General features: G+C 40.3%; 3 protein-coding genes across 3 annotated transcripts; 1 reads left to right on the top strand and 2 right to left on the bottom strand.

Annotated features, from left to right (window-relative positions):
- Positions 1-2,829: 2,829 nt before the first annotated feature.
- LOC113274483 lies at positions 2,830-3,690 on the bottom strand. Its single transcript, XM_026523860.1, has 2 exons — positions 3,295-3,690; positions 2,830-3,105 (listed from the first exon to the last, which is right to left on the bottom strand). The coding sequence occupies exons 1-2, from the start codon at positions 3,688-3,690 to the stop codon at positions 2,830-2,832; spliced, it is 672 nt and encodes a 223-aa protein (XP_026379645.1).
- Positions 3,691-9,916: 6,226 nt separating this feature from the next.
- LOC113274484 lies at positions 9,917-12,075 on the top strand. The gene is made up of 4 exons (XM_026523861.1): positions 9,917-10,301; positions 10,350-10,895; positions 11,003-11,754; positions 11,995-12,075. The coding sequence occupies exons 1-4, from the start codon at positions 9,917-9,919 to the stop codon at positions 12,073-12,075; spliced, it is 1,764 nt and encodes a 587-aa protein (XP_026379646.1).
- Positions 12,076-17,701: 5,626 nt separating this feature from the next.
- LOC113273410 (ABC transporter A family member 7-like) lies at positions 17,702-22,396 on the bottom strand. Its single transcript, XM_026523135.1, has 19 exons — positions 22,319-22,396; positions 22,090-22,237; positions 21,856-22,041; positions 21,655-21,737; positions 21,319-21,463; positions 21,121-21,240; positions 20,903-21,030; positions 20,573-20,731; positions 20,237-20,399; positions 20,024-20,149; positions 19,851-19,934; positions 19,431-19,777; positions 19,131-19,331; positions 18,931-19,040; positions 18,727-18,811; positions 18,485-18,613; positions 18,270-18,375; positions 18,098-18,186; positions 17,702-17,992 (listed from the first exon to the last, which is right to left on the bottom strand). The coding sequence occupies exons 1-19, from the start codon at positions 22,394-22,396 to the stop codon at positions 17,702-17,704; spliced, it is 2,778 nt and encodes a 925-aa protein (XP_026378920.1).
- Between the last annotated feature and the right edge of the window lie 1,143 nt (positions 22,397-23,539).

Raw genomic sequence — 23,539 nt, forward strand, 5'->3', positions numbered from 1 at the left:
TATTGGGCGTTCCACGGTTTTAACTCTGGTTTTCCGTCCGGTTTGAGTAATCTATTAGCGCCTTCGCCCGCTTTAGACACGACTGTGTATGGCCCTCCCCACTTTGCCGCCAATTTACCGCCCTTTTTATCACGCTCCCAATCGGCTAGATATTTCAGTACTAATTGCCCCGGTAGGAATTCTCTTGGAAGAAATCGTTTATTGTATTCTCGTTGTAATCTCCTTTGGTAGTTTTCCATTTTTTGTAGCGTCATCTGTCGTGTTTCTTCCAAGTCGTCGAGCTTGGCCAAATAAGATTGGCCGAGATTTTTCGCCTCCATGCTTCGGTTCTCATGGTGGGTATCATCGCCTCTGTCGGCAGAATCGCTTCAGTTCCTTAAGTGAGCATAAAAGGCGATAGTCATGTCGCCTCCCTTCAAGTTGTTCTATAGGCCCATAAGACGTTGTTAAGTTCTTCACACCATTCACCGTACTCCCCATCCAATTTTTTCTTCATATTATCGGCGATTGGTTTGTTTGTAATTTCAGCCTGCCCATTGCTCTGAGGATATATGGGGGTGGCCTTATTTTTCCTAATGTTGTAGGTGTTAAACAACAGATCGATGTTTTCTCCTTGAAGTTGTTTTCCATTGTCCGAGACGATAGCTGCTGATACTCCAAAACGGCATATGATGTGTTCCCAAATGAATCTGAAGACGTCTTTATCACGGATATGTTTCAAAGCTGTCGCCTCTACCCATTTGGTAAATTAGTCCGTAGCCACGATTAAGTACTTTCTTTGCCCCGATCCCACATGAAGTGGTCCCAAAATGTCGATTCCCCACTTGGCGAAGGGCCATGGGCTTACTACTGAGTTCAAGTTTACTGATGGTGCATGTATTTTCTTGACATGCCTTTGGCACTCCTCGCAAGCATGTTCCATATGTTTTGCGTCATCATTCATATACGTCCAGAAATATCCCATCGTTTTAGCCCTAGCCGACAGACTCCGGCCCGATCTATGATTTCCAGCTGCTCCATAGTGTAATTCATTCAAGATTGATTGGCCTTCATCCTTGCTCAAACATCTTAGTAATGGTCCTAAGTAAGATTTTATGTAGAGGATCCCGTCCCTTAGCTCATACGCAGCCGATTTACTCTTGATTTTGTTGATCTCTGGTCGCCCTCTGGGTAGCTCGCTTGTTTCTAAGTACAAATGGATATTCTTTCTCCAATCTCCTTCCTGGTACCTATCGGCCTTATTGACTTCCACGTCGATGCGTATTTCTGGTACTTCTGGTGTTGAGGGTGTAAGGAGCCTCACGACTCGGATGCCTTCCACACTAGGATCAGTTAACTGAGACGCTATGTGTGACAAAACGTCGGAATATTGTCGGTTTTCTTTTCTGCATATGTGACGGAATTTGATGTTGGGGATCTGGTCGATGTAGAATTGGGCGAGTTCCCAGTACTTTTGCAAAATCGGGTCATGGATAGTATATTTTCCAGTAATTTGTCGAATTGCTAGCTGCGAGTCGCTAGTCAGTCTCACATCCTGTAGTCCCATTTCGACGATTATCCTTAGAGAATGGATCACCGCCTCATACTCCGTGACATTGTTCGTTGCTTTGAACTCCAATCGAAATGAATGGACTATCTTCATTCCTTTGGGTGTGGTGAAGACTAGCCCAAGTCCTGATCCATCTTTGTTCGATGCTCCGTCGACGAACATTTCCCACCGTGTCGGGCTGCTCGCCTCCAGTAGGTCAGCCGGATCCTCCCGATCTTCCTCCATTCCCGGTATATCTTCGACCTAGTCTTCGTCACTTAATGGAAAATCCACCAGGATATCTGCCACCACTTGTGCTTTCACCGCTGTTCTCATCTCGTAGAAAACATTAAATTGTTTAATTTGAGCCCCCCACTTAGAAATCCTTCCTAATCGGCCTGCATTGTCCACTTCGAGTGGCGAACACTAATGCCAGAATCATTTACTCCATCCGTATGTATTTTTTCTCGGTTGGGCTCAAGGTTTTCCTGATAAAGTAAACGGGTTTTTCTTCGTTTCCTTCGTTCTTGACCAAGACTGCACTGATAGCATATGAAGTTGTTCCGAGGTATAGGGTAAGGACCTCCAAGGGTTCGGGTCTCTGCAATACTGGGAGGCTTGCAAGATGTAATTTAATATTCTGAAAGGCTTCCTCAGTATCGTCTTTCCACTTGAATTTTTCTCCCTTCTTAAGAGTGCTGAGGAAGTTTTTACACTTGTCTGAAGACCGGGATATGAATCTCCCTAGTGCCGCTATGTTGCCGTTTAGTTTTTGTACATCTTTCATTGTTGCAGGCGACGGCATCTCGAGGATGGCCCTGACTTTGTCGGGATCCGCTTGTATCCCCTTGGGTGTAATGATGTACCCCAAGAATTTTCCCGAGTTTACCCAAAAATCACACTTAGCAGAGTTAAACTTCATCTTGTACTCCCTCATCGTCTGAAAGATCTCCTGAAGGTCTCGGATGTGGTTCTTGGCTAGGAAATTTTTACTATCATGTCGTCGACATAGACTTCTATGGTGTTATGGATCTTGTCCTTGAACATGTCCCCTACCAACCTTTGGTATGTGGCCCCCGCATTCTTCAATCCAAACGGCATCTTGGTGTAACAATATAGGCCCCTTGGTGTGAAGAAAGAGGTATGTTCTTGATCCTCGGGGGCCAATGGTATATGGTTATACCCCGAGTACCCATCCATTAAGGTTATCGCCTCATATCCTACTATCGATTCTACCAGCTGATCGATGCTTGGGGAGGGAAAGCTTTGTTTAGGTCGCTGAAGTCAATACATATTCTGACTCATCCATTCTTCTTTGGTACTACGACCATGTTAGATATCCACTGTGGGTACTGGGATTTTCGGATTATTCCTGCTTCCTGCAGTTTCTTTAATTCTTTTTCGACTGCTGTCTGCAAATCTGGTGCGATTCGCTTCATCTTTTGTCGGACAGGTTTGAAACTTGGGTCGATCTTTAAATGATGGCAGCATATTGTCGGGTCTATGCCCTCCATATCGTGCATGTTCGATGCGAAAGCATCCATATTCTCTCGCAGGACCATTGTGAGCCGATTCACCTGTTCATCCGATAACAATGACCTGATCCTTACTATCCTCGGCTCTTCGTCTGTTCCCAAATTGATCTCTCGGGTGGGCTCTACGGCCGAGAAGTTTGGTTTTTGCTCCCTTACCGGCGCCGATTCCTGTAACTGCTATAAGGGTTCTTGATCCTTTGCTTCGTACGCCATGACCGCCTGGAAGATAACCTTTTCCAGCTTTTTTGCCGCCTTGACTTCTTTGGCCTTGTTCTTCTCCCTTCGCTGACGTGCTCGTCGTTCCTCATTTATCTGAACATCGGCTTGCATACATTGCCTGGCCGCATGCGAATCGCCGATGATCTCTGCTATACCTTTATACGTTGGAAATCTCATCCTTTGATGGTAGGCCGATGCCACCCCTTTAATTCCGGCGATCCAGGGTCTCCCAATAATGGATTCATAGGGTGAGGCGACATCGACTATGCAGAATGTGGTTAGAGTATCCAAATAAACGCCCCCATATGATACTCTCAGAGTTACCTCGCCTTTTGGGATGGTCACGGTCCCATTGAAGCCGTACATCCGATATGTTGAGGGGAAGAGAATGTCATCTGACAATTCCATTCTCCTGAAAGTGTCGTAGAAAAGCACCTCGACTGAGCTCCCACTGTCTACCAATATCCTTCTCACTCCCCATTCCTCAATTAACAAGGTAACGGCCAAGGGGTCGCTTTGGGCTTGACCGTTCATCGGGACATCCTTGGACGAGAAGGGAATGGGTTGCATCACTCAAGGTTCCATCGGCAGGGTCTTGGCTACGCTGAAGATTTCCTTACCATTATGGTCCCTCTTGTAGATTCTAGAAGTGATCCCCGGACTTAGATTGTACTCATGTGTGGCTGAGTGAGAGATGGTTCTCACAAACTGAGTTGATCTGCCGATTCGGACCTGGTGAACAGGTGCATCGGGTTCGGTGGTCGCCTTTGGTGTTTGTCGGACGAACTGCCTAAGGTATCCGTCTCGGATAAGGTGTTGCACGATGTCTTTCACCTCTCCACAGTTATTGGTGGAGTGACCTCTGTACTGATGGTAATGGAAGTACTCGGGTTGGTCCTTGGTTTTTTCGAGCTGTACCCCCATTGATGTCGGGTAGATGATGTCATTCCTCTTCTCGACTTCCTTGAAAATTTCTTCCAATTGTGCGTTCAATGGGGTGTAGGCTCTTGGCTCGTGTCTCGGCTTTTTACCTTTTGCTATTTACTCCTTCTTCCCGTTTCCTATTAGTGGTGGGTCTAGTCTCTTCTCGGGCCACCTGGGAGTGTCACCTGGGGTCTCCCTAGTTGTTGCACTAGCCTCTTGTACTCCCCTACCCGTCGCTTCTTCTTGAATCTCTTCCAGTGCGATGTAGTGCTCTTGCATTTTCCGCATTTATTTCAATGTTTACGGTTTTTCAGTAAACATTTCTATCCGGATGGGGTCTGACCTTCCCAACGCATTTTTGAACCCAAAGATCTGTTGATTGACTGGTACTTTCCCAATCTCTGTGCACAGTTTTCTCCACCGATCAGTCAATGCTCTGAGGGGTTCCTTGAACCTCCCAGCCAGGGTGAATAATCTATTGACTCTGGTCCGAGGTATGCTGTTATGCATGTAAGTTTCTATGAAGGCCTCAATTAGATCCCCATAACTGTCGATCGACCCTGATGAAAGCGCGTAAAACCAGTTCCTTGCCTCGCCCTCTAGGCTCGCTGGGAAGAACTTACACATTATCACTTTATTGTTCTTCCATTGGATTAGCGACATAGTATACATCTTTATGTGTTCAACCGCATCGCCCGTCCCATCAAATCTAGACGGAAATGAAGGGAGTGTACACTTAGGTGGGAACGCCATTTGCTCAAGCCTTTGGGTGAAGGGGGTTTTCTCGGCCTCGCTTATGACCTCGGATAACTTATCCTCCTCGCTGTTTCCTAATGGTTTCTTTATTTTTTTCTTCTAGCTCCCTGAGCTTGGCCTCTGTTGAGCTGTCTGACCTCTCATTTCTTCCGTTCCCTTATTCTTCCGTTGATGAATCCTCAAGTGGACTATACCCTCGGGTAGGTGGTATCGGGGGTATCGGGGGTTTCCCTGATCGGCCATGATTGTTCGGTCCTATTGTTGGTGGTAATCTCCCTGATCGGCCTTGATTACTCTATGCTCCTCGTCTTGAGGATCCTCTCGATATGGACATCTGGTTCTGCAGCCGATAGTTCTCGAATTCCAGCGGCAGGTTCCTCTGTTGCAGCTCTCTTAATGCCACCTATTGTATCCCTTGTCGTTAAAGAATGGCGAGTAGCGTTGGATCCGTAATCTCGTGACTAGAATGACCGTTCGGGTGGCTCAAGTGAGCAGGAGGTCGTGTTGTTGTCAACGTTGGTGGAACTGGTAGCATAGGGGGTATTTGAGTCGATGATGGTGGGATGATTCCACTAGCTGCATCTCGGCCTAGATGAACTTGCCTAAGTCTCTCTTGCTCTCGCTCTAGATCCTCCTGATATTCAGCTTGTTGTCTCGCTCTGCATCTCTGGGCATGCACGATGAGCACTTCCTTGTCATCTTCTGTGTCTGACGCAGTAATCCCATCTATCTGATCGACCATCCTCCGGGTCGGGATAATCCGCTCCAATGGCGTGGGATCATCATCTCGTCCCAATTCAACTTCCTCCTCCACAGTCGGCATACCTCTTGTAGCTGCCCGAGGTCTCTCAGGTGCTGGTGGTCGGCCATTCTCTTGTCTCGGCCCTGTTACTCCTTCTTGCACGCTGCCGCTGGTAACTGTGTGGTTCCTTAGCGTTTGTCCCGTCCCTGAAGTGCTTGCCATCGGATCAGGTATATCGTAGGCCCGAGGATCGTCCCTACCTACGTCAGCAAAGACAAACAACACCTTACTTTGATCTTCTTTCTGGAAAGTTTATCTAATACGTACAAATTTAGATGACACGGGCCTGACAATCAAAATTGGACTCCAAAAGTACGAATCCCTTTACTTTGTCAGGCTAGCCTCACCAACCTGACCTGCTTTGACCTAAGTACTCTTTTAGGCAGGTATCACGCTACGTCGCTTTCAGTACTGCACGACGTCACTCTCAGTACCCGACTTTGCATTAATAACTGTTTGTCCTACATTTCCTATGTTCCAAATCATTAACTCCTAGTGTTTTGTAAGTAAAAGGTTCGGATCCGTACTGAAAATCAATTCTAGACAAAATTTCATTAACTTCCTTGGAATTACTCAGGGATGACTTCCCTGAACTCCTTGGGTTTTCTCCGGCAACTAGTGAACTCGCCGTCCGACTACTTTGTTCCATGTTTAGGATCTAACTCCATGGTTCGAAGTCGATCTGTCGAGAGGGGTTTCAACTGATCTTGAAATAAAAAGCTTATTACTTACTTTGTAAAATTTTCAACACTTGGTAAGTCAGCACGTAACTTCAAATGACTTCAACCCGACATCAAAGATGTTACTTGGGAGTCTTGTGAAGTTTCTCAACTTTTAGATGGTCGGTAGTGAAAACAATTATCGAAGACGAAAACAAACACTCAAATCTACTCGTTTCAAAACACAACCAATCGATCTGTCAACAGAGTCTCTCTATAGTCTCGACCAAACGCTGATGGATTTATTTGGGAGCTCTTGGAAGACTTCCTGCTAACTCGACTGCTCAAACCCGACAGAACTGAAAAACTTTTCTCTACCACACGACTTTATGCAAAGAAATTTAACTATCTAACCAAAACTCGAGAAACAAAACATAGAAGAGACGCTTCACCAAACAGAGTTCATCTTATAGCATCAACTACCACATACGAGGTGTTCTTAGGAGCTTTGTTGATCATCTCTGTTGATGTACGCGGCCAAGGTATCCAGAGAACTTAGACGTTCCCCTTAGTCGGCGCCAGAATGTAGTTGCACAAAACCACAAACTACATACAAGGGTGAAGAATATAAACTATAACAAGTATAAATGCACACTCAAACATGAACACAAGGATATACGTGGTTCGGCATGATTACCTACGTACACGGGGTGAAAGGATGATTGTTATTACTTCTCGTTTTAGGTTACAAAGTGTGCTCTCTTTATCAAATGAACTATTTCTCCAATTCTCAAGTGTAATGTCTTTCTTCTCTCTCCTTTTCAACCTACCTCTCACTCTCGAAAAGCCCTTATATTTATAGGCCTTAGTCGAGATACAACGAAATTATAGTGTTGGTCACAATACATCAACTCTGTTGTTCCCTATCGGACCTATCTTAATTACTCGCCCATGTTTCTGGTGTGGCCGATGGAATCTTGATCTTTGACATCCTTTCGCCCGAGGCCGAGTCCTTGGTACTTGATTAGGCACGATGTCGCCCTTCTTCCTTGTCGTCCCCTTGGTTTTGACCAGTTTCCTTTGTTTGACCGAGTACTCCTTGCTCGTCCGTTACTCATGTCAGATGATAAGGGTTACGTCACATCCGACAGCTGTAGGGCCATCACGTCCGACCCACGTGACTCCTTATTCTTCGCGCCACCTGAATCTATTTTATGCTTCGCCTTTCTTCACTCCTTGGTGTATCCTAGCCTAGGATCTTGCCACCTAGCCCTGTGGATTATTTACACCTACACACCCTATAATCGAAATTATAAGAATAGTTCTGTCGATTGATAGGTGTCCAAAACACCTTGATATTTGTCTATTGTTTATGCTTTCTTTGCTAAGTTTTCTTGTAAATTATGCATTTTATGTTTGATTTTGAGTTTTAGGTACTTTGGAGCAAAAGAAGAAGAAACGTCGCTTAAAAGGGCTAAAGTGTCATTTCATGTGCAACTGCTGTTGAAGGCGACTTATTTCTCATTATTTACTTTTATTTCTTCATCTTTATCTGAAAGGTATGTCGGCTTTAGTGATGCAACTTTTGTCTGAAAAGCATGGCAACCTTAGTGATGTATAAAAATTGAAGAAAAGAAGTGGATATGAGAGGTAAGAGATGGCTGCTCGAGAAACTAATAAAAGCACCCAGGAAAGAGTTAAAGGCACCCTCAGAAATGTCCCAGAATAGTTGATAAAGCATCCAGAGGAGTTTCTGCTATTCACAGCCCAAAATTACTTCTTATACCCCAAAAATTGCTACTCGCACCCCTGGAATTGCTAAATGTACCCCAAATTTCTAAAGGGACACCACAGTCAGATAAGGGGCACATTATCTTCAATAATTTGAATTCAGAATTTTGGCGGGAAAAGTAAGGTTTGAACAACAGAATTAGGGTTTAAGATTTGAAGGTGTTCTGAAGAGATTCAATGGCTGAAATTCATTGGTTTTGATATTCTCGACTATACAGGACTGGTAATGATCTTTGTTTCAGTTAGAATTGGCCAGATAATCGGAATTTGAAGAACAGAGAATACACGATTTTGGCGGGAAAAGTTATCTTCACGAACCAGATTTAGGGCTCGAATTATGACCGAGAGTTAACGAGATTCAATCGCTGGATTTAGTTTCATTGGGTATTTTTCTTTAGTTTTTGAATTTTATTTGATTTAATTTTCTTTGATTTTACTTGGGTATTTTTCTTGTTTTTATTGTGCAGGTAATATTATATATTTATTGTGGAATTGCCTACCAAAAGAGGTAAGTAACAAAACCCAAACCTTTTTAGATTTTATTTCTTTTTGTATATATATTTTTTATTTTTTTCTCTTTATAAAAATAAAAATAAAAAAATTCAAAAAATTACACATCGCACACACCAATTGCATTTTCGTCCGGCACCGATTTTAGGAAAACAGGTGGTTTAGTACGGTGAACCCTCTGGGCGTTATCATCCGAAACACCACAAACCTCAGCCTCGTACCTTTGGTTATTTTGTTGTGGTAACCCAAGCCTACCTAAATTAGTTAGCCCAGCATTTGCATGTACACAATTTTTGGTTGAATTCTTGTATGCCCGAACGTAAGAGAGACGCTTCAGGACGGTTTACGCGTGAAAAACCTAGAAGTCATATTTTAGAAAACAAAAATCTTGACCATCTTAATCTAGAAAGTCCTATTTTTGGTAATACTTCAACTTTTTCCAAGATGGTTAATGAAAATGGTGGTGAATTCCCGCCAACCAAAACTCTTAGGGACCGTTTGAACCCATCTAGAGTGATACGTGAACCTGGGGTTTTTTTACCGGACACTACAGTTAAGTTTGATATTAAGCCTGAGACATTTGGCATGCTGCGTAAATTTAGGGGAATAGAGAATGAAAACCCGTATACCCACATAAGGGACTTTAAAATGATCTGTGACACAATGAGTTTCCCTAATGTCCCTAAAGATGTGCTTAGGTTGCGTTTGTTTCCTTTTTCCCTAGAAGAGAGAGCCAATGAGTGGTACCATTTGATTCCCTCTAAAATAATCACCACCTAGGATGGCCTTATAGAGGCTTTGTTAAGAAGTTCTACCCACATCACAAGACTGCTGCTGTTAGGGAGTCTATCCAAACCTTTAAGCAGAAACTAGGTGAAAGCCTATATGATCACATAGACAGGTTTAATGAATTTTTATACCAATGCCCGCACCATGGCTTTGATAAATCCCACATGGCCCAAATCTTATATGAGGGCCTTGATAGTGAAACCCGAATGCAGATAGAAATAATGAGTAGTGGAGAATTTATCCAACAGGACCCAGATGACTTTTTTGACGAGTTCATCGAGTTAGCTAAAAAGACTCGTCAATGGTCTTCAATGAGGGAGCCCGAATAACTAGGAACTCTATCAATATGGTCAATAGAGTCGATAATGGGTCAGATATTCTTATCCGTCTATAGGCCTTAGAGATGAACCAAAGGTCTACCCAAACCATGAGCTGTAACAGTGAGCCCAGAACCTATCCATGTACCATTTGTGGTGACCAAAGTCATATTGGACCTCAGTGCCCCTTGTTTTACCCTAGTGAAACTACTCGTGACCAAGTTAGTGTCCTACATGGTGGTATGAATTCTAAATTTGAGGGTAGACCCAAGTTTGATCCCTATTCTAATACATATAACCCTAGTTCGAGACATAACCCTAATTTTTCGTGGTCTAAAGGTGCCCAACAGGGTGGACCATCTAGCAACCCACCACCAGGTTTTCATAGGAACCAAAATCAATTCCAAGAATCGAGCCCAGTTGAACAAAAGGTGTCATCTCTAGAGGAAACTCTAAGACTCTTTATTGAAGGTAGTGCCTGAAACAATTCCGAGACTACCCAAAATTTTAAACTTTTAGGACATAGGTTCGATGAAGTTCAACGTAACCAACAAAACAGTGACCGAGATATATCCAACATAGAGACTCAGATAATTCAACTGTCAAATAGGTTAAATGATAGGGAAAACGGGAGATTTCCTAGCCAAACGACTCCAAATCCGAAAGGAGTTAACCAGGTTAATGGGTCGGGTAGTTCTAACCACAATGAACATGTCAAAGCAGTTATCACCCTTAGGAGTGGTAAAACTCTAGAGAACTCGGTAGAATCACCTAAGGACAGTAGTCTAACTGAAAAAGAGACTGAGGTTGACCAAACTTCGTCTAAAGACCCTAATGATCCTGAGAGTGACAAGAGTCCAAGTGAGGAATCTACCCCTGAGAGAGTGTACGTACCACCCGTACCATTTCCTCAGAGACTTTCTAAGAAAAAGCCTAGTACGTATGCTGAAATCCTAGACATCTTTAAGCAAGTTAAGGTCAACCTGCCCTTGTTAGATGCAATTAAACATGTACCATCTATGGCTAAGTTCCTAAAAGAGATGTGCACTGTCAAGAGAGACGCGAGTGTCCATAAAAATGCATATTTGACCCAACAAGTTAATTCCATATCTCACAAAAGTACCCAGTCAAATTTAAAGATCCTGGTTGTCCTACTGTCACATGTGTCATAGGTAAACAAACAATAGACAATTGTCTATTAGATCTTGGGGATAGTATGAATCTTTTACCATTCTCGGTATATGAAAAACTTGGACTAGGGGAGATGAAACCAACTAGGATAACACTACAGTTAGCCGATAGGTCAGTCAAAATCCCACGTGGAATTATTGAAGACGTTTTGGTTCAGGTAGAAAACTGTATCTATCCAATTGACTTTGTGATTTTAGACACTCAACCTGTCTCTAGTCAAGACATCCATATCCCAATCATCCTAGGTCGTCCGTTTCTATCCACTGCAAATGCAGTCATACATCGTCAAACTGGCCTAGTAGAATTTTCCTTTGAGAATCAGAAAATCTCGGTGAACGTTTTTAAGGAATTGCAAGCCCCACCGGACCCTGAACACTATGAGTCTATATGCATGATTGATTCTCTAGTTGAGAATACCTTTACCACAAATAATGTTAGTGATCCTTTAGAGGCGTGCTTGGCCCACTTTGGAGCCTACTATGATGATGATAGTCATTTTGAAAAAGTTAATGCGTTGTTAGATTCTGCCCCAGTAATGGATTATGGAAAATGGCAGCGTAAACCAGAACCTCTTCCGCCGACCATAGATAAACCCCTCCCATCATCAGTTAAGGCACCCACCCTTGAATTAAAGCCGCTACCAGATATACTGAAATATGTATTTCTTGGTAATGAAAATACTCTTCCTGTCATAATTGCCTCTGACTTAGAGCCCGATCAGGAAAGTAGACTAGTTAGTGTTCTCCGAGAACACAAGACTGCAATAGGGTGGACTATAGCAGATTTAAAAAAAATTAGTCCTGCTGATTGTATGCACCACATCTACCTAGAAGAAGGTGCCAAAACCTCAAGAGAAATGCAGAGACGTTTGAATCCTAATATGAAAGAAGTTGTCCGCACTGAGGTGCTCAAGTTATTAGATGCTGGTATCATATACCCCATATCTGATAGTAAATGGGTCAGTCCTGTCCAGGTTGTCCCAAAGAAGTCTGGGATTACAGTAGTTGCGAATGAGAAAAATGAATTGATCCCTACCCTTGTTACTACCGGGTAGAGAGTTTGTATAGACTACCGTAAGCTGAACTCAGCCTCTAGGAAAGACCACTTTCCTCTACCATTCATCGACCAGATGTTAGAAAGATTAGCTGGACACAGGCATTATTGTTTCCTAGATGGATACTCTGGTTATAACCAAATCCCTATAGCACCGGAGGACCAAGAGAAAACAACCTTCACATGTCCCTTTGGTACTTTTGCTTACAGGCGTGTGCCTTTTGGGTTGTGTAATGCACCCGCAACATTCCAACGTTGCATGCTAAGTATCTTTTCGGACATGGTTGAGCGATTTCTCGAGGTCTTTATGGACGATTTTTCGGTTTTTGGATCCTATTTCGATGAATGCTTACACCACCTTACACTAGTTCTAGAACGTTGTAAAGAAAAGAACTTAGTCCTTAATTGGGAAAAGTGTCATTTTATGGTTAAATCTGGAATAGTGTTAGGACATGTGGTGTCCTCTGAGGGAATAGAAGTTGATAAAGCCAAGGTTGAACTGATTTCAAAATTAAGACCACCTAAGAATGTAACTGATGTTAGATCTTTTCTTGGCCATGCTGGATTTTATCGTCGTTTCATCAAAGACTTTAGCAAGATTTCTTTACCTCTATCGAACCTACTTGCTAAAGATACTGCCTTTGTATTTGATGAAGCCTGTGTTGCAGCTTTTGAGAAGCTAAAATAATTGTTGACTTCTGCCCCTAGCATCCAACCACCCGATTGGAACCTCCCATTTGAACTCATGTGTGATGCATCCGATAATGCGGTTGGTGTTGTCCTTGGCCAACGACGTGATAAAGCACCTAGTGTGATTTATTATGCTAGTAGGACCCTAAACGATGCCCAGTTGAACTACACAACCACTGAGAAAGAAATGTTAGCCATCGTTTTTTCTTTGGAGAAATTTAGATCATATCTCTTAGGGTCTAAGGTCATTGTCTATTCTGATCATGTCGCACTCAAATATCTCCTTTCAAAGAAAGACTCAAAACCTCGGCTGATTAGATGGGTATTGTTGTTCCAAGAATTTACTCTAGATATTCGTGATAAGAAAGGGTCTGAAAATGTAGTAGATGACCACTTGTCCCGTATCCTTGATGAGACTAGAAATGATGAGAAACCGATCCTTGATACGTTCCCTGACGAACAATTATTTTCCATCTCTTTGTTACCATGGTTTGCTGACATTGTCAACTATTTGGTAACTGGTCAAATGCCCGACCATTGGTCTAAACAGGATAGAGCTAAATTCTTGTCTGAGGTTAAATACTTTTTCTAGGATGATCCGTACTTATTCAAATATTGCCTTGATCAGATCATCCGCCGTTGTATTCCTGACAACGAAATCTCCAGTGTTTTGACCTTTCGTCAATCTGGAGCTTGTGGGAGTCAGTTTACTTCTAAGAAAAAATTTGCTAAGGTTTTTCAATCCGGTCTTTATTGGCCAACTCTGTTTAAGGACTCCCACCTATTTTGTCAAAGTTGTGATAGATGTCAAAAGTTAGAGAAGATGACCCGACGTAATATGATGCCACTTAGTCCTATACTAATAATAGAAATATTTGATGTGTTGGGTACAAATTTTATGGGTCCTTTTTTCAATTCCTATGGTAACTTTTACATATTATTAGCCGTTGTCTATGTGTCTAAGTGGGTTGAAGCAGTAGCTACCAAGACAAACGATCGCCACGTTGTGATCAAGTTTGTTAGAGACAATATTTTCTCTCGATTTGGTATGCCAAGAGCAATCACTAGTGATGGAGGTACCAATTTTGTAATCGGTCTTTCGAGACGCTCATGAAAAAATACTCCATTACCCATAAGGTTTCTACACCTTATCACCCACAAACTTGTGGCCAGGTAGAAGTATCTAATAGGCAAATCAAACAAATCTTAGAGAAGACCGTAAACCCTATCCGAAAGGATTGGTCTTTACTCTTAATAGAAGCATTGTGGGCTTACCGAACCGCTTTTAAGACTCCACTTGGGATGTCTCCGTATAGACTTGTCTTTGGTAAAGCCTGCCACTTTCCTGTAGATTTAGAACACCGAGCTTATCTATCTGCCGCTGGTGATAACCGTAGACTGCAACTCAATGAGTTAGAAGAAATTCGTAATGATTCTTACCAGAGTGCGAAAATTTACAAGGAGAAAACAAAAATATTTCATGTTAAATCAATTATTCGAAAGACATTTGAACCAGGTCAGAAAGTTCTCCTTTACAATTCTCGTCTACATCTTTTTCCTGGTAAAATTGAGGTCTCGGTGGTCCGGACCATATTTTGTCAAAAAAAAATTTCCTCATGGTGCAGTTGAAGTTGAAAACCCGAAGAACGAAGAAACTTTCAAGGTTAATGGTTAATGGTTGAAACCATTCTTGGAGTTACCCAGTCATGCAATAGAAGAATCGGAGCTGAGAAATCCTGTCTACCAGGATTAATTTTAACGGGTAACAATGTCTGGCTGAAGACACTAAACTTAGCGCTTATTGGGAGGAAACCCACACAAGGTGATATTAAGGTCCCTCTGGAGGACCCTGTTGTTGTTGTACATTGGTTTTATTTTTGTTTTCTTTCTTGCTCCCATGGAATGTGTGCTACACTTCATCCAGGTACTATCTTTCTGACTTACCTCTTTATTCCTCTTGTTACTTATATTTTTGGTATTGCACTTTAATTTGAAACATTGAGGACAATGTTAGGTTTAAGTTTGGGGGTGAGTGAAAAACTTTGAGTTAGTTTTTTTTTTCTTTTAAAAAAAAAATGCGTAGAAATTTATGCTTATTAAGGATGGCACTAACCAATCTAAGTGGATGAAAGCATCTTGGATATAGGAGTTGAGGAACCAATCTGAATAGATGGAAACATCTAAAGAGTCTATTCATAAAAGCACAGAGTTCAGGTGTTAGAATTAACATGATAGTTTCACCGAATCTCGGAGTCGTCACCATATCACTTTCTGTTTTTATTTTTGCAAACTTATATGTGACTTTGTGGGGCCCAAACATCGAGTTGTTACCACCGCTGGGATGAAGTAGAGTGATTGAGTTACCAAAAAAAAAAACGACCAATCAGACCAAACGGAATAATTAATACTTGGATAGCAATATGTGTGTGTTCTCCCTATCTCCGTCGTCTAAGCAAGCGTGGAACGCATGATCCACGAGAATTACCATGTAATCTGCTGACAAGAAGCATGCGCTTGGATCCAAAAAGATCTAATCATGCTGTTAAAAAAAATATATTAAATGAATAAATCGATTTCATTTAACATTTCGTGTCTCATATTATTTGACCAATTTTGTGTTCTTCTAAAAATCGAAATTCAAAAAATGTTTAGCTACTTTGTGTTCAAGCTAATTTAATGACAATGTAATCTGATTTCTGTTAAATATGGAGGATCCCAACACTTCAATTGAAACACTTATTCGAAATTATTATATCTAGGTGATGAATATTTTTAAATTTAAACCAGATTGGTGCCCGTGCTAACGCACCTGGCATTATTTTTCTTTTTACTTGATGTGTGCGCGGCTTTGTCTGGTCCCGCGACGATGTATTTTTGAATTGGTATGTGCGAGGCTACGTCTCGCCTCGCGAAGATGCATTTTCGATTTGGTGTGCGCGGGGCTTTTGCCCCGCCGGTGGCGGTGCATTTTTATTTGGTATGCGCGGGGACACGCCCGGTCCCGTGGAGTTCCATTTTTTATTTGGAACACGCGGAGCTTCGCCCAACCCCCTGGCGATGCAAATTTGATTTGGTGTACACGGGGCTACGGCTTGCCCAATGGCAATGCAGTTTTGATTTGGTGTACGAGGGGTTTTTCCCTGTCCCGTGACGATGTATTTTTGATCCGGTGGCAAAGCAAATTAATACATTAAATATGTGTACATTTTATTTATTTTATCTTCTATTTTCGTAGAAAATATGTGTGAAATATATGAATTTTTTTCTCCTTTATATATTAATTTGGAAAAAAAAACTCTATATATTAATTTGAAAAAAGAACCCTAATATCATAAGTACTTTGAATTCGGATTTCGGACTTTCATAAAATTTCAAACCCAGTAAATTAGGGAGTCCAATTTTGAGTGTGTACTAAAAATCAATTCTATAGGCCGGCAAAAACCATCCGTAAACGGGTTTCTATATTGTTTTTTATTTTCTTTTACTTATTCAATTGAAATCTAAAAACGGCCACGAATATATCTCCATTCCTAAGTTATAGAGATATCAAAAATAGGTAATTTTTTAAATTGGTCTTCTTGTATTTTCCTTCCGTTCCTCTTTCACGACGCCTATCTTGGATTGCCTTCAACAATTTCCATTAGACCAAAAACAACTTAGGTGATCTGCTTTGGCTAAACAAAATATGAATGATTGATTAAATAATCGCCTACAATCTGACACTTGTCTTGTCTCCTGTTGCAAAAATCGAATACGTCTTTCATGGGAATCCAACTGCTACCGGATTCCTTCCTCACTACAGCCCTTTTCATCATGGATCGGGCTCTTGCCACAACTTCCCACCTTACTCCTGAAGCATGCAAGTTATGAAGAAGCACATAGTTTATAGCATTTTGAGGCTCTTTGTTTGGCCGGATTTTCAATCAATTGCTCATTCTTCCTGATGTATCATCCATTAGAACACAAACCACCTGATAAAATAAATTCAGCATGAATCATCGATGTGCTGTAGTTTTTATCATGCTGGTCGGTCTTCTTTGTCTACGCAAAGCAAAAGTTCATATATAGTTTTTTCCATTTTTAGAACCCCTAGTTTTAAGTCTGGATTAGATATTAATAAATAGAAAATTAAAGCAAACCCTTTCTAGCCAATAGAATTGAATTCCAAATACAATTTGCTTTCCTTGTTTATTCTTTTTTCTATTCTTTTTAAACTAATTATACGTTGACAAGTGTCCTCATCAAAACGCTCGTTTCATAAACTCAAAAAAGATCTATTTCGACCAATAGGAAGCGAGGGTTTCATCACTTTTGAATGTGGGAGATTTGTTTGTCTAGGCTTTTAAGTCTTTAGATTTGTAGACCCAAAACAATTTAGTATGTTTATACAGAAAATGAGTCATTTGTCCAAAAAATTTTAAATCACGATTCAAATGGACGGGTAAAAAATAGTTTGGGTGAAATGGCCAAAAAAAAAAAATAGTAAGGATGAAACCGGATACATCCTGCTTAAACTTTTATATTTTTGGTCATTTAAACAGTATTAAAATCTAACTGTCCATTTCACCCAGGAATTGTTGATTTTGGTCTTTTTAACCAATTTTGTGATGTTTATAATGGCGCACGTGGCTCAACTTCCATCATTCTTTTCTGTAAGTCTCGTTTCCAATTAACAATTTCAATTTCATAACGTCACCTATCTGATCATTTTATTTAAAACTAATGAATCCGATTCAGTTTTCTCCAATCATATACTTGAGTGAACTATTATTTTACCCCATATGCGAAATATGGATCGAAGGGAGTTATAAATCAATATGCATGCTTGTAAGCTTGCTCACACTTATAAATTATATTTACTTGCACAAAATTGGCATGAGAAGCCAAAATATAATGCTCGTACACCAGCCAAAATATAATGAACATCAAGACAGTGTTTAGAATGCTTGGGCACCTCGAGCGACCTTAATGAAGACGTCTTCTAAGGTGGTATCTGTTAAACCCCAAGCATTTATCGTGAACTTTCTCTTTGCATTTCCAACTGCTGCAAAAACATCTGCGATTCTTACCTCTTCCTTAGGCAGTTCAAATTTCTGGGTTCCGGACATGTTGTAGATTCTGTTTGCATTTGGAGAGAGTCGACGGACTAACTTCTCCACTTCCACTTCATCGTTATTAGAAGATGTGGTCATTGTAAACACGTACGATCCTCCATATCTTCTTTTTAACTGTCATTCATAACATGCCCTATTCCTCAATATCAAAATCTATGGAATCTATATTTTCTTTTGAAATGGTACTGACCGATAAATTTATGAGGAAATAGACTATACCTCCTTGGGATTTCCGACGCACTGTAAGCTTCCATCCACAAAGATCCCCAATCGATCACATAGTACCTCTGCCTCTTCCATCGAATGAGCTAAAATCAACACACCTCTTTTATTAGCAAGATGTTTGAAAGATTGATAAAACATGGACAGCGTTGGTAAAGAAGTTACATACTTGTAAGAATAATAGCGCGGCTTTCCTTAGCACGCTTAACTACATTCCACAGATTGTTTCTTGAAGCTGGATCCAGCCCCGTACTAGGCTCATCCATATAGACAACCTTTCGTAATAATAAAAAGAGAGACAATTCAGATAATGCAGAAAAAACTCAAATATTCAAACGTGAGAGCTAGCCAGCATTAGACAGCACGGATTTAAGATGGACGCACTTTGGGGTTGCCGATTAGAGAAATTGCAACACTAAGCCTCCTCTTCATTCCACCACTGTATTTCCCAGCTTGTTTATCACCCATGCCTCCATGAAATAGGTTTACGCTCTTCAGAGATTCTTCCACGGCCTACAACATAAGAGATATGCATGAAGAGGAACAACAACTCGAACTTGTGATGCTGAGGATAAGCAGAATTACCGACCTAATAACAATGATCCTGGCATGAATGATAAACTCACCTGTGTTAAAGCAGCACCTTTGAGGTTCTTTAGTCTTCCATAAAACATAAGGTGTTCTCTACCTGTTAGAATTTCCCAGAGCAAGCTGCCATTGTGAATTAAAAAAGACGTAATTCAATCGAATCAAATGATGCAAATTTTGTCTGAAGTCCACGAATTCAAGGTGTGCCTCAACAAGATCAAGAAAAGGAAAGTTATGTTTACTCATGCTGAGGGCATACGCCCATGCTGGTATATATTTTATCCATGTCAGTTCGTATGTCCATGCCCTGAACTAATGCCATTCCAGAGGTTGGTTTTATTAGCCCAATCATCTGTTAAAAGACGTGACAATTTTTGAGGTTGCCTAGCATATCAACAGTTAATCTATACTGACCAGAAGTGTGCTGTTTTTTTCTACTTACCATACTAATGAAAGAGGTTTTTCCAGCACCGTTAGGACCGAGCATTCCTAAACATTCCCCTGGAGACAAAGCAAGAGACAACCCTCTAACAGCAAACTTATCAGGATTTCCATCTGTCCCTGGATAAACCTTTTTGATGTTATCAATGACAATTGCATGACTTGCTTGGGGCTCTAGCAATAATTGCTCAACCTTCTCCCTCTGCACGAATAGTTAAGTATAATACTAATTTTGATGGCCAAAAACAGTTATGTAATGGAAATTGATGATCATGTGCACCATCTAATGGAACAAGGTTACCTCTTGAGAAACATCAGGTTTGTCTATCTCATCTGCAAAAACTTTTGAGTCCTGCTTCCGTAGTGTTGGCCTTCGAAATGATGATGAATGCTTTTTGTTCCAATTTTTCAGAAAAAAGAGAGGGTGTGTAACTTGATCCAAATAAAACGCAAAACAAAGCACTATCAACCACTCCACGAGCATGATAATTAAGATTTCTTTCATTCCGTTTGTGCCGTCATTCAAATCTTTCCAATGCATCCCATCACTTCCCATTGAATTCCCAACGAATGCAAACTGGGCAAACTCATACAACCCGCGATAGAGAGCAAAGCCAGGAAAAATCTCCAGAACGATAATCCATCCTCCTTCAGCAACATATATGTATTTAAGTTTCGCAGTTCAAAGTTAGTCGAGAGAAGCACATATTCGTTAACTCACTTGGAAAGGAATCGTCCTCCACAAAAAATTGAAAAAGATAACCTCCTAAGAGCCCCGATCCAAACACACAGATATGGCCTGCTACTGCCATCATCAAAATCCAAATAATGAGTATGCCACGAATTCGATAAACTAGGTTCAACCTCTTATTATGAATGTTTTATTAGCCAAACCTTCAGCAGTCTTAACATTTGCAAAAATCGTTGCAACTAGAAAAGCTATTGAAATCTGTAAGTTTATAAAGATGAAATAGAACACGAATTGTATGCTGTAGTCGTTCAACGTGAAGAATTTCAACCCTGCAAAGAAGATAGTGATTTCAGTTCATGCTACCTGCACGACAGCAAAAGCATATCATTTGAAATGTCAAGTAGCAATTTTCTTACTTATGAGAGACCCAAACGCCACAAAACACATCATGTAGACCACTGATAGCAAAAGGAAATACATATAAGATATCACCCAGTAAGGACCATCACCGAGCCCATGCATTTTCATCATGATTCTTAGATTTTGTTGTTTCTCATAAACCAGAGATGTCAATATAACCTATATAAAGATATAGAGAGTCATACACAGTGGAACGCCAAAGAACCAAATTAGAAGCAGAAAACCCAAACTGAATTGTTGAAAAGGCAATGAAAGTATTAAATGTAACACCGCTGTTCACATTACTGAAATTCATAGCGAGAAGTACTAACAAATTCTTATCGTATACTTACAGGGAAAAGTTGCAATACAACCCATGAAAAGAAGAGTGCGCCGAGAAGAGTAGAGAAATCCAATTTGAGTACGGATCCCTGTTTTGGCATTTCTTTAACGAAATCTAACAACATTTTTACACCAGATCCTTTCAAGTGCTGAAGATATGCGTTGGAAGCCTGTATAAACAAACGATATGCAACCCAGGATATTAAAAGTAGTAACTCAATGCAGCAATGCATATTATGCATTAAACGAACAAAGGAACAAACTTCCGGAACAAATATCCATTTGAGTTGAAGCAAGACTATACGGTTGTGATTTGTGAAGTTTGAAGTTGGAATAAATACCAGATTCACAGAGCGTAAAACGCGTGCCATCCTTTTGTCCATACTGGCGCCTGGGGTGTTTGTATAGGTGGAGTTATACCAGAGGCTCACATTGAAGATATTATTATTTGAGTTTAAGAAATCATATGCTACAAAAGCAAAAATGAGGTTTTCACTTGTTAATCTGAAAACAGCCTAAAATAATGTCCAGTTACACAGAGCAAGGGAAATTTAAGAACCTGCAACAATCTCATTAATTTTGCTTTCTGGATTTGATTTCCGGTATCCCTTGTACAACTCATCGTTTACTGATGATGAACTATTACGCCATAGATTTGAACCTTGTACACATTTTACCTCTGGTTCCAAATTGATAAATATTAAATTCAAAGAATAAGTAGAGTGAACATGACACATTGGTCAAAGTAAGTATATACCCTGTGGAATTCGAATCGAAGCTATATCCATAGGAACATTTTTCGTGGAGAAGTTTGCGCAATTAGCTTGAATTATGTACAATGGACGATGAGAGAGGACTGCGGGGTCGATAAAATTGGTACGTCTAGTGTATGTGTCTGACCCCTGAAATTTTCAACACTCTAGCCAGGTAAATACTAAAATTAATTAATAAAATCATCTCAACGAAAGGAGCAAGCATCTCTGATAGTTTTACTTTTTTCACTCTCAGTTAGGAGCTAACATTTCCTTCTCTAAAGCTAGCACAACGGTAATCCTAATTATCAATACAAAACAACAGAAAAGCCAAAACGCACTCCAAGACTGTTGGCTAAAGCATCAATAACGTCGACAGAACCATTCAAATTGAAAACACCAGTGAAGAAGTTCTCCCCCAAACCTGGTGGTAAGATGGTTTTACATATTAGAATTTTAAATAATTATACCTGCAAGTTTAGAAAAAATGTTATATACATATACATATATAGATAGAGCGATATAAGGAGAGAATTAATTACTTTGTCCAAGAGTTTGATTAAGCCCGGTTACAAGGAAAACTGGATTACAGGAACCTGTCCTTTTGCATGATTCATGAGGCAAGTCTGTTGATAGAGTAAGATCATTTCTCACAGCACGATATTCAGGCCGAGGTACTTGCAACAAAGCAGGCCACTCCAGTGGATTAGAAATTGGACAATGAACAACTTGCGTCAAATTAGAGTACTCAATCCCACATAATTTTTCGCAGGTACCATCTCCATTTGTGTCAATACAAGTACAACCACATTTCAACTCATCTTTATCTAGTTCTATGTCTACAATCACTTGGATGGCAACAAGAAGCAAACATAGAATGAACGGAAATGCGATAAGCCTTAGATTCGTCTTGTAATTGCGTTTCTGCAACAAAAACACCATTTAAATTGGTCACAAATTACTTTATATTCTATTTGAACAAGATAAATGAAATGTTATATATACCTGGAAAGTAAGGTTCTTTAGGAGAAGAGCATTTGCTTGAGTCTTAAAGCTCGAATGTGCTTGTGATAAAATCGCCATTAAATGGCTTCTAAGATTTCACAGGGATCATAGATGCATATAAAATTGCAATAAACCTCGGACAGAATTTCAATTTCGTGGCAAAAGTTGGTGTTATATTTAGTTATTATGACAAGGGAGAACCTAAGTTGGACTTGGCCTTTACTGGTCAATCAGACAGAGTCAAACTAGGCGAATATTAAGATCCCAGGCATTGTGATCGTGGGAGGTGGAACGCACATTCTACTTCGGTGGATGACAATTTCATTGCATTGTCAATGGAAGAAAAAAAATTTAGTAGTGAATTCGTATTGGTTTTGGTTGCGAATGGTACATTGGGAACTAAGCCTTGAACTGGGCCACACTACTGAAGGGTCCATCAAAGCGCACTTTACATAGATTATTGTACGTCGTGAAAGATTGCCGAGATTGATATTTCAATTATCTGCGCAGTTCTTATTAATTAAAGTATATTCTTCTCACTTATATCCTTATGCATAGTCATTTAGTAGTAAAATTTGGAAATTAATAATGGTGATTTTATGGTGTTGGAAAGCATTTAAAACACCTAAGCTAACGAACATGATCATTAAATTATACATATTTTTTAGACTAGACTAATAATATTAAATTATTATTTTTTATGAACAAGCAGACCACATTTTATTCAATTCAAAAAGGTGAATACATGATCGTTTACAAGAAAAAGAACATCAAAATACAAGAAAATTAAAACCTAAATACAAATAAAGATACCGATTACATGTAATTCGCGAAGAGAAAGGAAAATACCGCAAATGTACCCAATTTTTGTATGAAAAGTAGAGAGAAAAGATGGTATAATCAGGAATCAATTCCGACCATTTTGAATGTTTGTCTTCTATAACAAGAGATGCTTCAAAAAGAAGGAGCGCTTAGCCCTTAATAGTATATATGAACGAAAAACCCGGATGCCCTAAATCTCTTTTGTTGAAGATGAAATCAAAGCGATACCGTGTTGAATCGTCGATGTTCTCAAATCTAGAATAACAAGTCATGAAACAACCAACAAAGATTAAAAGAATCGCTCTCAAAGCGAAGAAAGAACTGTCCAAAGAGAGAAAAAGAATCGCCCAAAAAGCCAAGATAAAATCACCAAAATGGTGAAGAAATGTGTCGAAAGAT

The sequence above is a fragment of the Papaver somniferum genome, chromosome 4 (assembly GCF_003573695.1).
Source record: "Papaver somniferum cultivar HN1 chromosome 4, ASM357369v1, whole genome shotgun sequence".
Taxonomy (NCBI): Eukaryota; Viridiplantae; Streptophyta; class Magnoliopsida; order Ranunculales; family Papaveraceae; genus Papaver; species Papaver somniferum.

Bases quoted from the DNA above. Each gene is read 5' to 3' on its own strand.
- LOC113274483 (XM_026523860.1), bottom strand. From the start codon at position 3,690: ATGGAATTGTCAGATGACATTCTCTTCCCCTCAACATATCGGATGTAC. The intron at 3,106-3,294 runs GTTATCTTCCAG...TCGGATGAACAG, and splicing joins CGGCAAAAAAGCTGGAAAAG to GTGAATCGGCTCACAATGGT.
- LOC113274484 (XM_026523861.1), top strand. From the start codon at position 9,917: ATGAACCAAAGGTCTACCCAAACCATGAGCTGTAACAGTGAGCCCAGA. The intron at 10,896-11,002 runs GTGTCCATAAAA...CATGTGTCATAG, and splicing joins CACTGTCAAGAGAGACGCGA to GTAAACAAACAATAGACAAT. The intron at 11,755-11,994 runs GTTAGTGTTCTC...AGTCCTGTCCAG, and splicing joins CCGATCAGGAAAGTAGACTA to GTTGTCCCAAAGAAGTCTGG.
- LOC113273410 (XM_026523135.1), bottom strand. From the start codon at position 22,396: ATGGCGATTTTATCACAAGCACATTCGAGCTTTAAGACTCAAGCAAAT. The intron at 21,031-21,120 runs GTTCTTAAATTT...TTGCTTTTGTAG, and splicing joins AATTAATGAGATTGTTGCAG to CATATGATTTCTTAAACTCA. The intron at 19,778-19,850 runs GTGAGTTAACGA...ATGTTGCTGAAG, and splicing joins GGAGGACGATTCCTTTCCAA to GAGGATGGATTATCGTTCTG.